Source organism: Orcinus orca, chromosome X (genome assembly GCF_937001465.1).
Source record: "Orcinus orca chromosome X, mOrcOrc1.1, whole genome shotgun sequence".
Taxonomy (NCBI): Eukaryota; Metazoa; Chordata; class Mammalia; order Artiodactyla; family Delphinidae; genus Orcinus; species Orcinus orca.
In genome coordinates, this window is record NC_064580.1 from 117,155,671 (window position 1) to 117,168,644 (window position 12,974).

At 38.3% G+C, this 12,974-nt stretch overlaps 1 protein-coding gene across 1 annotated transcript; it reads right to left on the bottom strand.

Moving 5' to 3' along the window:
- Window positions 1-1,068: 1,068 nt before the first annotated feature.
- On the bottom strand, window positions 1,069-12,381 carry MMGT1 (membrane magnesium transporter 1). The gene is made up of 4 exons (XM_004278737.4): window positions 11,989-12,381; window positions 8,156-8,208; window positions 5,721-5,824; window positions 1,069-4,114 (listed from the first exon to the last, which is right to left on the bottom strand). Exons 1-4 carry the CDS (start codon window positions 12,065-12,067, stop codon window positions 3,955-3,957), a joined length of 396 nt encoding a protein of 131 aa, XP_004278785.1. The 5' UTR covers window positions 12,068-12,381; the 3' UTR covers window positions 1,069-3,954.
- Window positions 12,382-12,974: the final 593 nt, after the last annotated feature.

The window sequence follows — 12,974 nt, forward strand, 5'->3', positions numbered from 1 at the left end:
GCAACAACTACTGACCTGAAAATGAAAACTATCCTTTGACCCAGCAATTCTATTGCTAGGAAGTAACCTTGTTAGTTTAATCTCATTATATGTACAAGTAAGTTCACTGCAATATGGTTTAGCAATAGTAAAACATTGCCAACAACCTGAAAGCCCATAAATGTTTGAACATTTATTACACATCATATATTAGAATACCACATAGTCATTAAAAAGAATGAGGTATTTCTGTACATACTGATACAGAAAGATCTTATAAGACACAGGTAGCAAAAAAAGCAAGGTACAGAAGAGTGTATACAGTCTGATTCCATTAATGTAAAAACTTTTTAAGTATATATTTGCTGGCAAATAACGTTTTTCCTGAAAGAATATACAAGACACTTAAAGCTGGTGACCTTTGGAGAGAGGTATTAGGAGGAGGGAAGGGAGCAGGTTTTAACCTCATGCCTTTCTGTACCATCTGGGGTTTTTGCCATGTGCATATATTATCTTTCTTTTTTTCCTTTTAAAAGAATACTTGATTAGTAGGTTAGTTTGAGATATTCCTGTGTAGATTTGAATACTAGTAGTGCTATCTTTCAAAATACTGCAGATAAACGCCAAGCTTTGTGAACCAGAACTTCCTCTTGGATTTCCATTAAACTTTAGATTTGTCCCCTGATGCTTTAATCATAATGATTTCCTGTTAAGTATAAATTCCCATTTTGTCATGGCAGTTTGGCTATACAACACATTTGTGCTGGAATGATTAGACACTGCTACTCAAAGACCAATATTCTTATACTCCAAAGGGCATTCGATAATTCATAAATATAAATATAAATGAGATTACACATTCTATTTCAACTCTAAAAAAACATAAAATTGCAGTAAGACTTTACATGTACAATGAAAAGTAAAGTATCCACTGAATTTAGTAAAACAGCATCACACTGGAAAAAATACAGTCATTAAAATTAGATCTTACGTTTTTCTGGGGACAGAGAAACAGAAGAAAATGAGATTAAAAGTAAAACGAACAAACAAACAAACAAAACAAAACAAAAAAAAAACCACTACCAAAAACAGGGTGAGACAATCATTTATTTATTGGACAGGGCAAGGTCATTTAAAGAGAGGAAACATATCCAAAAGACTGTGTTTAGCTTGGTGTTACAGGCATCGATGCTCACAACAAACAACACTACTCAGTACATCATGGAAACAGGCCACATACAACCAGGGGGATGCTGTCATGCCACTCAAAAATAAGCCACAATGCTTAGAAAACAATCATTAGGGAGTTACAGAGCATCACAGTCTCTAATTCACCAATCTGCATTTTCTGCAGCTGGCCCACTAGGGCCATAGCATTTGGCTGGTTCCCTGGTCATTAAGTCTTCCGATATTCTAGAGAGCCTTCAACAGTACACACTTCTGAATGTCACTGAAATCACAGTCAACTGCAGGCTTAACTAGCTCGCATGACTACATTTTTGGCTACCTTAGTACTGCCTCATAGTAGTATAAATAGAATTCTGAACTTAATCCATTTAGCGCTGTTATGAAGCACCCAAATCACCCAAATCCTATGGTACCTACTTTTAAAAGACAGCATAAATTCATTGGAGGAAATTAAAGAAAAAATTTGGGAAGCTCACCTGATCAGAGGTATACAAGCTCCTAGCAAAATTAGACACAACTGAAGACTGCTATGTCAATTATTTGCCACGTTATTTGGCATCATATTTAGCAGGACTTTCCTGACTGGGCTATCCATATCAATACCCATTCTAGAGACTAGACAAAAATATTATAAGTAGTAACATATCATGAATGCTTGGTTCTGAGAAAAAACTATTCAGCATAAGACGGACTGAGAAACCTGTTAGGTATGTGACCCTCCCTCCTTACATCTACTGATTTTTACAAACCACTTCCTTTTACAGCAATCAGTTCTCAAGAGGAGAAGTTCTCACTCCACATAGAACAAAACCATATTTGGGAAGCCAGTCATGAAAGCCCAGATACTGCAGGAATCCATTCATATTAAGTGACCAGAATAGACACATCTACAGAGACAGAAAGTAGATTAGTGGCTGGGAGGCATTGGGGGAAAAAGACAGGTAACCGCTAAAGGGCACAGGGTTTCTTTCTGGGCTGATGGCAATGTTCTCAAATTCACTGCGATCATGGTTGCACAACTTCATGAATATATTACACCAGTGAATTGTACCCTTTAAATGGGTGAATGGTAAGGTATGTGAATTATACCTCAGTAAAGTTATTATTAAAACATATTAGGAAAGGAAGACAGGCCCCCAGAGAGAAGAAAATAAGACGCTCTTGCGAATCAAGTCATACCTGAGGAAACGGTACACAGGCCTGATGTAAGGAGCTTGTTTCTCATACACTGTTCTGATTTAAATACAACCACTTTAACCCCTGACTTCACATTTTAAACTCATTTCTAAATTATTTTAGGTTTTCAACAGATTTCTAACTTTGTTCTCCTTAGAGAGCAGAGTCAGTGTTCCACAGACAGATTGGGTTGGCAAAACAAAATTAAACAATGAATAAAAACCCGATGACAAAATAATCTTGTACTTCAGGCTGTGTTACCAGGCAGAAGAGAAGAGCTGAGGTTCATTACTAATAGGAAAAAATGCCTTCAAGGATAAGGACATCTCATGACTCTTGCCTAAAGCACATTTCCTTTTCAAATCTGCATACAGTTATTCCCTTTATACCTATACAATTCAACAAAAGCAATGTTTCCATACCTGTATGATTCAACAAAAGCAATGTTTTCTACGAAGAAATGTAGAAATGTTAAGCTTCCTGCAGATCAAAGAGCTAGCCAAATTCCCCTAAAACTGAAATTATTGTTTCTAAAAAAATTCTTCTCTGTACCCTCATCCTCACCTTCAGCAACATACAATGAAGATGGAAAACAAATCAGAAGCTATGAAACAATTTCTTCAATGACCTTAATTATTTTTAAAGACATGAGTTCCAAATATTTAAAACATATTTGGCCCAATTCTGTTGAAGTCTACCTTTAATGAGGTTTCCTTTATTTTTAGTAATTCATTAGTATGCAATAAAATAACAGATTTTGAATAAGTTAAACTGGCTAATGACAAGTAATCAGTTTTCCTCAGTGATTACTATTATTCTACACAGGCAGGATAATTAATTCATGGATGGTCTTTTTGGTCTATCTTCAACTATTCTTACACTACATGATCAATTCGGGACATTTTTTACCAATAAATGAAGAGAACACAAGTAGCTTTACAGCAAGCTGAGTTCGTTAAGTATATCTGTTACGACAAAGGATTTCTGACACAAAAATTGCTCGCTGCACACAGAACCCCAGAGAAGGGATGAAACAAGACTGATGTTAGGAGGTATATGGGAGCGGGGTAGGGTGAGAAGTAATGGGTAAATTAAAAACTGGCAAGTATCTGCTGAAGCAGAGCCACTTTTTAGGGGGCATAAGAAAAACTGATAAGTCACCATTTTGGTCTCTTTAGAGAAGTCCATTTGTTGTTAAGAACTTAAGACCATTTTACTATCATTCACGCTGCAAAATGCAGTAGTCACACTATCTCCAAAAGGATCCTAAAAACTGTAGTGCAAAAGAAAAGAAATCTAAGAAAATAAATAATTACAAAACCATCATTTTTCAAAGAAATGTGTTCAAAACAGTGACTTTTACAAAACATGTGAATTTGTTTTAGATGAAAAAAGAATTCTCTCTCTATGAAAGATCAAAGACTCATTTCACAGATAACTTATATTGCATTAATGATTTGATTAACAGTGTATAAACAAGGGTCATAGACTTTTTCAATTAGGTCTGAAAGATCAATATAAATACTGATGGGGGGGAGTGTTTTGTACCCCAAACTCCAATATTCCAGCTCTGTGTCCTGTCCTATTCTGTTATTATAATTTGTAAAAATCTTAACGACGCAGTGATTCAAGTTTTCGTAACTTCAATGATGTGTTAGAGGACAATGCATCTTGGTTTGAAGAATTTGTTGTATCCGAAGGCCGGAACAGTACTCGACCGCGATGATTAAATACATAAAATGATGGGTGATTCCTTAATGTGTCAAATGTCCTTAAAAGAAAAAAAGCATCAATTTTAGATAAACCTTTATAAAAGCTTATTTGAAAATAAGCAGGCTTCTAATAAATTATGATTTTGCTATGGATTATAGTTTTAACTAAGTTTAAATCCATAAAATCAGACTATAATTGGTAAACATACTGTATCTCACTTTCTTCCTGTACAAGGAAAATAAGAAACCCGGAAATGCAACGTAAAACCCTCAAATTTTTTAATTCAGGCATTCCTTCCAAGATGCCTATGAAAACACAAATAATCGCTCAACTTTAATCACCTCTATAAATCTAACACTAGCCCATGCCAAATAGTCCTTAAAAAAAAAACAGTACATAGATTATAACTTTGATTATTCTCACCTGGCCCTCACTATTCAAGCCATCTGATAATTGTACAGATCTGTCTTCCAAGAATCAAGTACAATGGAAAATTCCTTTTGGCCCTTCTGTACCTGCTGTTGTCCAAACTCGTATATTTTGCTACCACCTACTAAATTCATGTATTTTGCTACCACCTACTTAATGCCATTCTGTTTTACTTCTTTCTTTCTAAGCCCCTTGCCTGTGATTCTTGGTAGACTCTTTGTAAGAACTGTAGTGGGTAGTGATAGTGGAGTATCCTTTCATCTTTCCAGTGAGATATATGCAGCCTAAAAAAAAGTTCACAAACACCTAAGTGTATGGCTTTTGGTATTGGTTTGTTTTTAAATATTAATTTCCTGGAAGGAAAGAGAACTTTTCTTTTGATAAAAACTCAAATCTCAAAGTCAGCCCGCCTGAAAACCCAAGCATACCCCAACATAAAATGGGAAGCCTGAGATGTGACTATTTAAAATGTAAATTAAAAAGTAAAAGTAAAAAGAGGATGAATTTCCTCTAACACATAAATCCTTATTGTGAATTCTTCTAAGGAAATACTGTGTTAAAATTTCTAGGATCAAGAAGGTGGGTAAAGTCCAGAGACGGAATTGAATAAAGCTAAAGGATGATTTTATGCAATTCAGAAATACAGAAAAGAAAAGCAAGCAAAGCTCATGAAAATAGCTTAGAAGTAGTATAGGAGAAAAAAAGAAAGCAGAATAACACATATACTTTAGTCCAAGGATAGAAAAGGGCCTAAGAGCAGAGTTTATGTCACAGACTAGGTTCAAGTGATAGAGGAAACAGAAAACCTCTTAATCTTCCAAAGATTAAGCTGGGTCAAGAGGATAAGAAGAGGAAAAGGGAAGGGAGGGAAGGGAGGGAGGAAGGAGAGGGGAAAGCAAGGCGGGTGGGGAAGAAAGAAGGAAAAAATTCCTGAGGGAATATCTTCCTATATATCTATTTCCATCCACCTATCTATCCAACCAGCCAACAAGTAATTTAAGAAACCATAACATAACATCTTATTCTAATGTCAATAATCTGTCATTCAACTTCCATTTTTCCTGTCACATCAAACACTGCCTCAATTTTTTTACCTCGTTACTCATACAAACTGCATAATCGAAATGTAAAAACAAAACCAACTTTTATGTACCATAAAAAACATAGATTTTAAATTATGTAAATGAAGCAAAACCCCCACGAAATTAAATGCCTATGAAAAGGAAAAGACTTACTTATTTTTTAGTTCTGAAGTGGCATCCATGTCTTTAAACTCCCCTGCAATATGAACTATACCATAACAGGTAACTGCAAAGGCCAGAAGTGTCTGAAGAACTATCTGTGAGTATAAAGATTGAAATTACTAAACAACATACAAATATTATTATAAAAATTTACAATTTTCTCTCCATCTCTTTCTAGCCTCTTAACAGGTATTTCTTCTAGATCCTATCAAGGAGTCTCACTTTAAATGATTTGGACTCAGACAAAACAGTATCTTCTATAAGTTCTGTGAATCGGCTGCAAAGATACTTCTGGGTTTTGCGCAAATAGCAAAAACAGGTACCAAGCCATTCAGAACTCAGTTATCAACTATTACCAGCTTCTAAGAGCAACTATGAATGTTTTAATGTATTATTGTTAAATATCACAGAGTATAAAAAGAACACCCCTCAGCCACCACCTAGCTTAAGAAATAGAACATTACCAGTACCTTTCAAGGCCCAGGAACCCCTCTCCAATTATATCCTTCACCCTCCCTCCCAGTTAACTATTGTCCCCAATTGTTTATTAATCAGTTCCTTGCTTTTATTTATAATTTTACCAGCTCTGTATGTACCTCTAATACATACACTGCTTACTTTTGCCCATTTGAGCTTTTTTTTTTGGTGAGATTCCTCCCTGTTGAAGTACATAGTTGTAGTCCATTCATTTTCATTGTATTTCATTACACGAAAATCCCACAATTTATACATTCTACTGTTGATGGCTATGTGGGCTGTTTCCTGTCTGTGACTTCTACAACATCAGGATGGATATCTTTGTGTATGTCTCCTGACACACGGGAGTGCAACCACTGGTGTAGAGTATACACAAATTCAACTTTATTAGGTAATACGAAACTGCTTTCCAAAGAGGTTCTGCAAGCAAAAACTTCCAATGTTTGATATTAACCAACATGGGATTACAGGCATATTTTATTTTCTTGATTGTGATTTTCTGTATTTTTCAAATTTTCCCATTTGTAAACAGAAGAAAGTTATTTTAAACAGATATAAATGTGTATATGTGTGTGTGTGTGCACGCATCTACCACAAAACAAAGGTGATGGGAGAATGAGTTAATAGCCACATCCACCATGTCTTTAATTATGACAATTAAAGTCAAAATTAGCCACAAGCTATTACTCTTTCTAAACTAAAATCTAATGTCATCTGTTATACTGGTTTACATCCCCACCACCAGTGTACCAAGACCCATTTCATACAATGCAATCATAGGCATCATTAACAAGGATGTGGTAAATCTATGAGTTGTCATGAAAATATGTCAAGATAAATTGTTAAGTAATAAAAAGCTAGTTATGAAAGTATACATATATACACATAACTTTTTTAAAAGAAACACTCTGTGTTTTGATTACGTAAAACTATACATACACAAAGATAATGTTGTTTATGCATAGAAGAAAACTAAACTACTGATATACTCCAAACTGTTGGGAGTAGAGGTAGAATTGTGAGCAACGGGGTCAGTTTTTTTTTTTTTTAATTGTATGGGGTCAGTTTTACTTTTGACACTTACTGGTTGATTCTATTACAAAGAACTTACTACTTTTGTTCTTTAAAATCTAATAAAGATTTTTAAAAGGGGGGAGGGGAAATTCCCCGGCAGTCCAGTGGCTAGGACTCTATGCTTCCACTGCAGGGGGTACGGGTTCAATCCCTGGTCGGGGAACTAAGATCCCGCAAGCCACACGGCGCAGGCAAAAAAACAAAACAAAAATCCAATAAAGATAAAAAACTGTGAGTGAAGTTCACATATTATTTCAGCTTTAAAAAAAAGCACTTCCTATTTTTCTTTAGTTTTACCACCTATGTATCTGTCCCTAAACAATGTTTTGTTAGTTTTACTTGTTTTTAAACTTTATGTATAAAAGGAATTTTCTAAAAAAAAAATAAAGTCAAATAATCAACTTAAGTCCATCTCAGACTACAGACAGAGCAACTTCTAGAAAGACTATTATAAACTAAGTTCTAGGGAGTTCCCTGGCTGTCCAGTGGTTAGGACTCCACACTTCCCCTGCAGGGGGCCCGGGTTGGACCCCTGGTCAGGGAACTGAGATCCTGCAAGCTGTGCGGCATGGCCAAAAAAATAAACTAAGTTCTAGAAACCAAACAGAAATCTTTTGTTTCCAAATCTTTGGGTTTTATAATGAGTGACAAAATGTAGATAACAGATATGCTATTTCATCTCTGGAAAATTAAGAGAATAAAAAACCAAAACAAATTTAAAATATATGTTAAGCTATGTGGCTGATTTTTAAAATATATATACATATATATTTTTTATTGAAGTATAGTTGATTTACAATATTGTGTTAGTTTTAGGTATATGGCAAAGTGATTCGGTTATATATATTTTAATGGAATATAAATGACCAACTTACATCTATTGGCAGTGATTCATCTTCTTTTTCTGTTAATCGCATATAAGAACGATCTATAAACCAGAAGCATACCATTAAAGAAACTGTAGCCCATTTTTCTTAAAATGCAAGCAAATCTATATACCAAAGAAGCAACTGACATGTGCTACAAAAAGTAATGCTAATCTCGGATTCCTCAAAAACCTCTATCTTCTAAGGCAGTCAGTCTGATCTTGAACTACTTTATTCCCATCATGACCTGCTTTGTCACCTTATAAAACAGGAGAAGAGTGAAAAGTGAGCAAATATGAGGAAGAAATACCTAAACATAATTTTTCTTTCATTACTACAGGAAAACTAGAATTCTCTGAAATTCTTTCACTATCTGGTCAAAGAAATCACAATTATTTAAAAATTAAGTCTACAAAAAATCTCAACTCTGAAATAGCACCACCATCACATAATATGGACAAAGTAATATTGTTATGGAAATGTTTTTCCTGAGACAATATGCTGGGGGGTGTTGGAATAGGAGAAATTCCGGGACATCAATTGCTGCTTATATTATTTAATTATAATTCTGCTACTGCCTTAGCCTCGGGAGGCAGCAAGGTATGAAGGAAAAGGATCAGGATTTGGAAGCTGAAAAGCCGAGATCATAATACCAGCTCTTCAATTTGTCGTAATCTCATTCAATGTAAGACACCCTCGTGGATTGTAACATGTATCTCAATTTCAGAGTGTTAAAATGTAGGAGTGGGAGGTGGAATGTGCCTGAGAATCAAAAAAATACAGTATCTATCTTTTCACTGCCTAAATTTCTGCAACTGTAAATTGGGAATATGAGGATCAAATGAGACACAGGATAGAAGCTCTGCCATGACAAAGTTCGTCACGGCAAAGACCAGCATGGCACAGCACCCCAGGGTGCTACCTGCTGCCACAATCTGACAGGACACAATTAGCCTCAAAGGTAAATACTGGTCTCTTTCCAACATGAGAATTATAAAGAGGTCCCACTGCAGTGACAAATGCCACAAGGCATGCTCACCTCACATAAAAACACAAAATCCTAATTCTAGAGGAATCTTGCACAATCCCTACTTAATAACATGCTTAAAACCTCAAATTATTGTGAGTGAGCATGCACTGGCTCTTAAAAGAGAATGTGTTTAGAGACATTTCTGAAGCTTTATCTCACAGGTTTCATCATAAGGACAGGTGTAAAAGAAAAATCAAACCAATACCCAAATAGGTTTTGGCTAACTTCCTACTGCCTGTTCAATTCCCAGCTACCTTTCTTCTTTGCATGAAGCCTAATCTGACTCTAACTCCAGCTTTAGCAGGGCATTTCCTCATCTGTAAAATGAAGGGGTTGGACTTCAGTCATCTATCTCCTTGCTCTAGGACAGTAAGATTTTACAGCTGAAGTCTATTGTAGAAAATGACGCAGTACCACTGTATCCTAATCTCCTCTAGGGAAGCTATTCTAAAATGAATGTACATACAAATCACCTGGGGATCTTATTAAAAAGCAGATTTGATTCCATAGATCTGGGGTGGGGGTGTCTGAATTTCTGCATTTCTGACCAGCTCCCAGATGATTTCCAAGATGCTGGGCTAAAGACCACACTTGATCAGCCAGACTCTAGGTACCTTTCTTAACCCCTTCCCCCCACCCCCTGAAAAATGACTACTCCCATCTCCATGTATTTTTACATACTTTTAGCATAGCATCTATATTACTTTATGGTGATTGTTGCTTGATGCACTTCTTTCTCCACTTGACTTTGAACTCCCTCAGGACATCACTGCACCTTCTAGCACCTAAGCACAGCGCAATTTCAAGCAATTACTCAAGACTGAATTTTACCAAGCAGTGTAGCACACAGGCTCTAGAATCCAACTGCTTGTCTTTGAAACCCAGCCCCACCATTTATCATCTCTGTAATTTTGCACAAGTTTCCTAGCAGTATGTCTCAATTTCTTCATCTTTCAAAGACGATAATAACAATCATATCTACCTTCCAGGGTTTTTGGTAGTATTGAATTACATAATACACGTAAAATGCTTAGTTCAGTGCCTGGCACATGGTAAGCACTTAATAAATGTTAGCTATTATTATTGTTGTCATTCAAGATTGGAGCTTTGGAGAAACTGTCACAGAAAGAGGAGCCTGAGGAAACATGACAACTAAATGTAATATGATATCCTGGATTGATTCCTGGAATAGAAAGAAGACATTAATGGGAAAACTGGTGAAATCCAAATAAAAGCTAGACTTTACTTAATAGTAGTATACCAATGTCAGTTTCCTAGTTGTTACATTATAACATAGTAATGTAAAGTGTTACCAATGGGGGAAACTGAGTGAGGGGTATACAGTAACTCTCCGTACTATCTTCGCAACCTTTCTGTAAATCTAAAATTTCAAAATAAATTTTAAAAAAATAAAGCTGAATTTCTGCCAGACAAATGTTGTCATAATACCTGTATGTAAAGAGTAATTTTAATAATTGGATCATTTAATTATGTACAATAAATAGAACAAAACGTTTTATCTTGAAAACAATTGGAGCTTTGAGGAATTCACATTTCATTTGCTACTTTATTCCTGAAGATGGAAAGTAATGTAGCAAATAAAGTTCAACTCTGAATTTCTTTCCTTCATTCAACAAATTTATTGAGTACCTAGTTGGGAACATTGTGCTGGGCACTGACATTACAGCAATGAACAAAATACACATTGTCCCTGCCCTTATGGGCTCTATAGGTTAGGAAAGAGCTCAGCAAACTTTTCCTGTAAAGGGCCAGATAATAAATATTTTAGCCTTTGCAGGCCTTACTATCTCCATTGTAACTACTCAACTTTGCCCTTAGAAAGCAGCCAGACAATACCTAAACGAATGGGCGTGGGTGTGTGCCAATAAAACTTCACTGATGGACACTGAAACTTGGATTTTATATAATTGTCATGGATCATAAAATTATATTCTTTTGCTTTTTTCCCCCAGCAAATTAAAAATCTAAAAACATTCTTAGCTCATGGCAAAAACAGGAGGGAGGTTGCATTTGGCCCACATGCCAGAGTTTGCTAACTCCTGGTCTCGGAGAGAAGGTAGACCTCAAAACAGATCAGCTGTCTCACTGCACTGCATCCTCTGCTGGACTCCAAGTTTCCTCTTGACAATACAATTGTATATGTGTGATAAAGCACTTTTGTTTTTTTTCATTTAAACTTCCCAATCACTCTCTGACATAGAAAGTGCAAGAATTAAAATCCACCTCAGTGAAGCCTCAGAGAAGGGACATGATGTGCCCAAGGTCACAGATTTAGCGGTAAAGCAAGTTTTTAAGAACCAGCCCCTCAGTCCAGTGCTCTTTGCCCCGCATCACAGTGCCTCCCTGAGGCAAATGGTCATTTAACTTGTCAGTCCGCCTGGACAACCCAGGAGTGCCCAAGACGTTGTCCACCTAGTTGTCATGGGACCATGAGCATCCGAGGTCCTCGATCTGAAACTTTGCCAGCCCCACGCTGGATCTGACATCACTTGTCCCGGATTCCCGGATAGATCCCCTCTCTGCCTACCCTGCAGCCCACCGGTCCCGTACTGAGCCCTCTCCCCAACACCCACTTCCAACCCTGCTGCAACCCCAGGTGCCCCACTCTTCTCAAACTCAGACTCCAAGCCTTCCACCGGGGAGCCCCGCACTGCTTCTCACAGCCACCCCAAACTCTAAGGTCTCAAATGACCGTTCCCGGGACACGCGGTCCTACACTCCCTCAAGGGTGCGCCCACACGCCGCCCCCGGAGTCCCGCACGGAAGCGATCGCCGTCCCTCAGGCACTTACGCTGCGCAGCGGAAAAGGCCGCGTGGGCTAGGGCAAAGAGGCCGATGCCCACCAGCCCCTTCCACAGCGACGGCGCCATGACTCCGGAGGAGTAGCAGCCCAACAAAAGAAGCGAAGGGCGGCGGAGCTATTCCTTCCTCCACCGGCGGGTGTCCGCGCAGCGCAGAGAGATGACGTCAGTGAACCCCTGGGCGCGAAGCGCCTGAGAGGTGGGAAAACCAAAGAGCCGTGAGAAAGCGGAAACGGGGATGCCGGGAAGAAGGGGAAGCGACACGGAAAACAGTCCGCGAGTACCGAGGGGCAGGGCCTCCGCCGCGCTGCCGCTTTGCGAGGGGCGGAGCTGAGCGGACGGCGTAAAAGAAGAGGCGCAAGCGGATCAATGGGGAAGTGGAGTGGAAGGGCGCCAGCAAATGAACGCGGGCCGCGGGGCAGGGGGCGGGGCCTGTGGAGAGTTCCGGGCGGGGCAGAGGGACCCTGGGCACTGCAGGCGGTGGTTAAAGGCGGTCAGTGCTGGCTCCTTACCCCAGGGCTGGGAATGTTTATTTGTTTGTTTTGCTTTTCCCTCAAGCTGTGCCCTTTGTTTTCTGTGGACCTTTCCTGTACTTCAGACTACTGGGAACCGCGGAAGGAGGCAAGGGTGTGAAAGCGAGGGGGCGGGTGGGGTGTAGAGGAAAACCACCCGGCATTTGGAGCCGCAAACACGTCGCACGCGGGGGACACTCAGTAAAAGTTAGTTCCCTTCTCCTTACCTTCAAAAGGTCTATGAGAAAGATTCACGCCCAAAAGGGTGTAGCGCGGCGGGAGTGTTTTCGTCACGAAGAGAACCAGTTTACACTAGGGAGAAATGAAAGGGGAGGAATAAAGTGATGCTAACAACAAAGGCCCATCCATCTTCTGTCTCTCTGATCAGGATAAAATATACTCTCCTTTCTCAATTTTTTTCTTTGTCTTCATCCACTACACTATAGACATTTTACATTGACCTC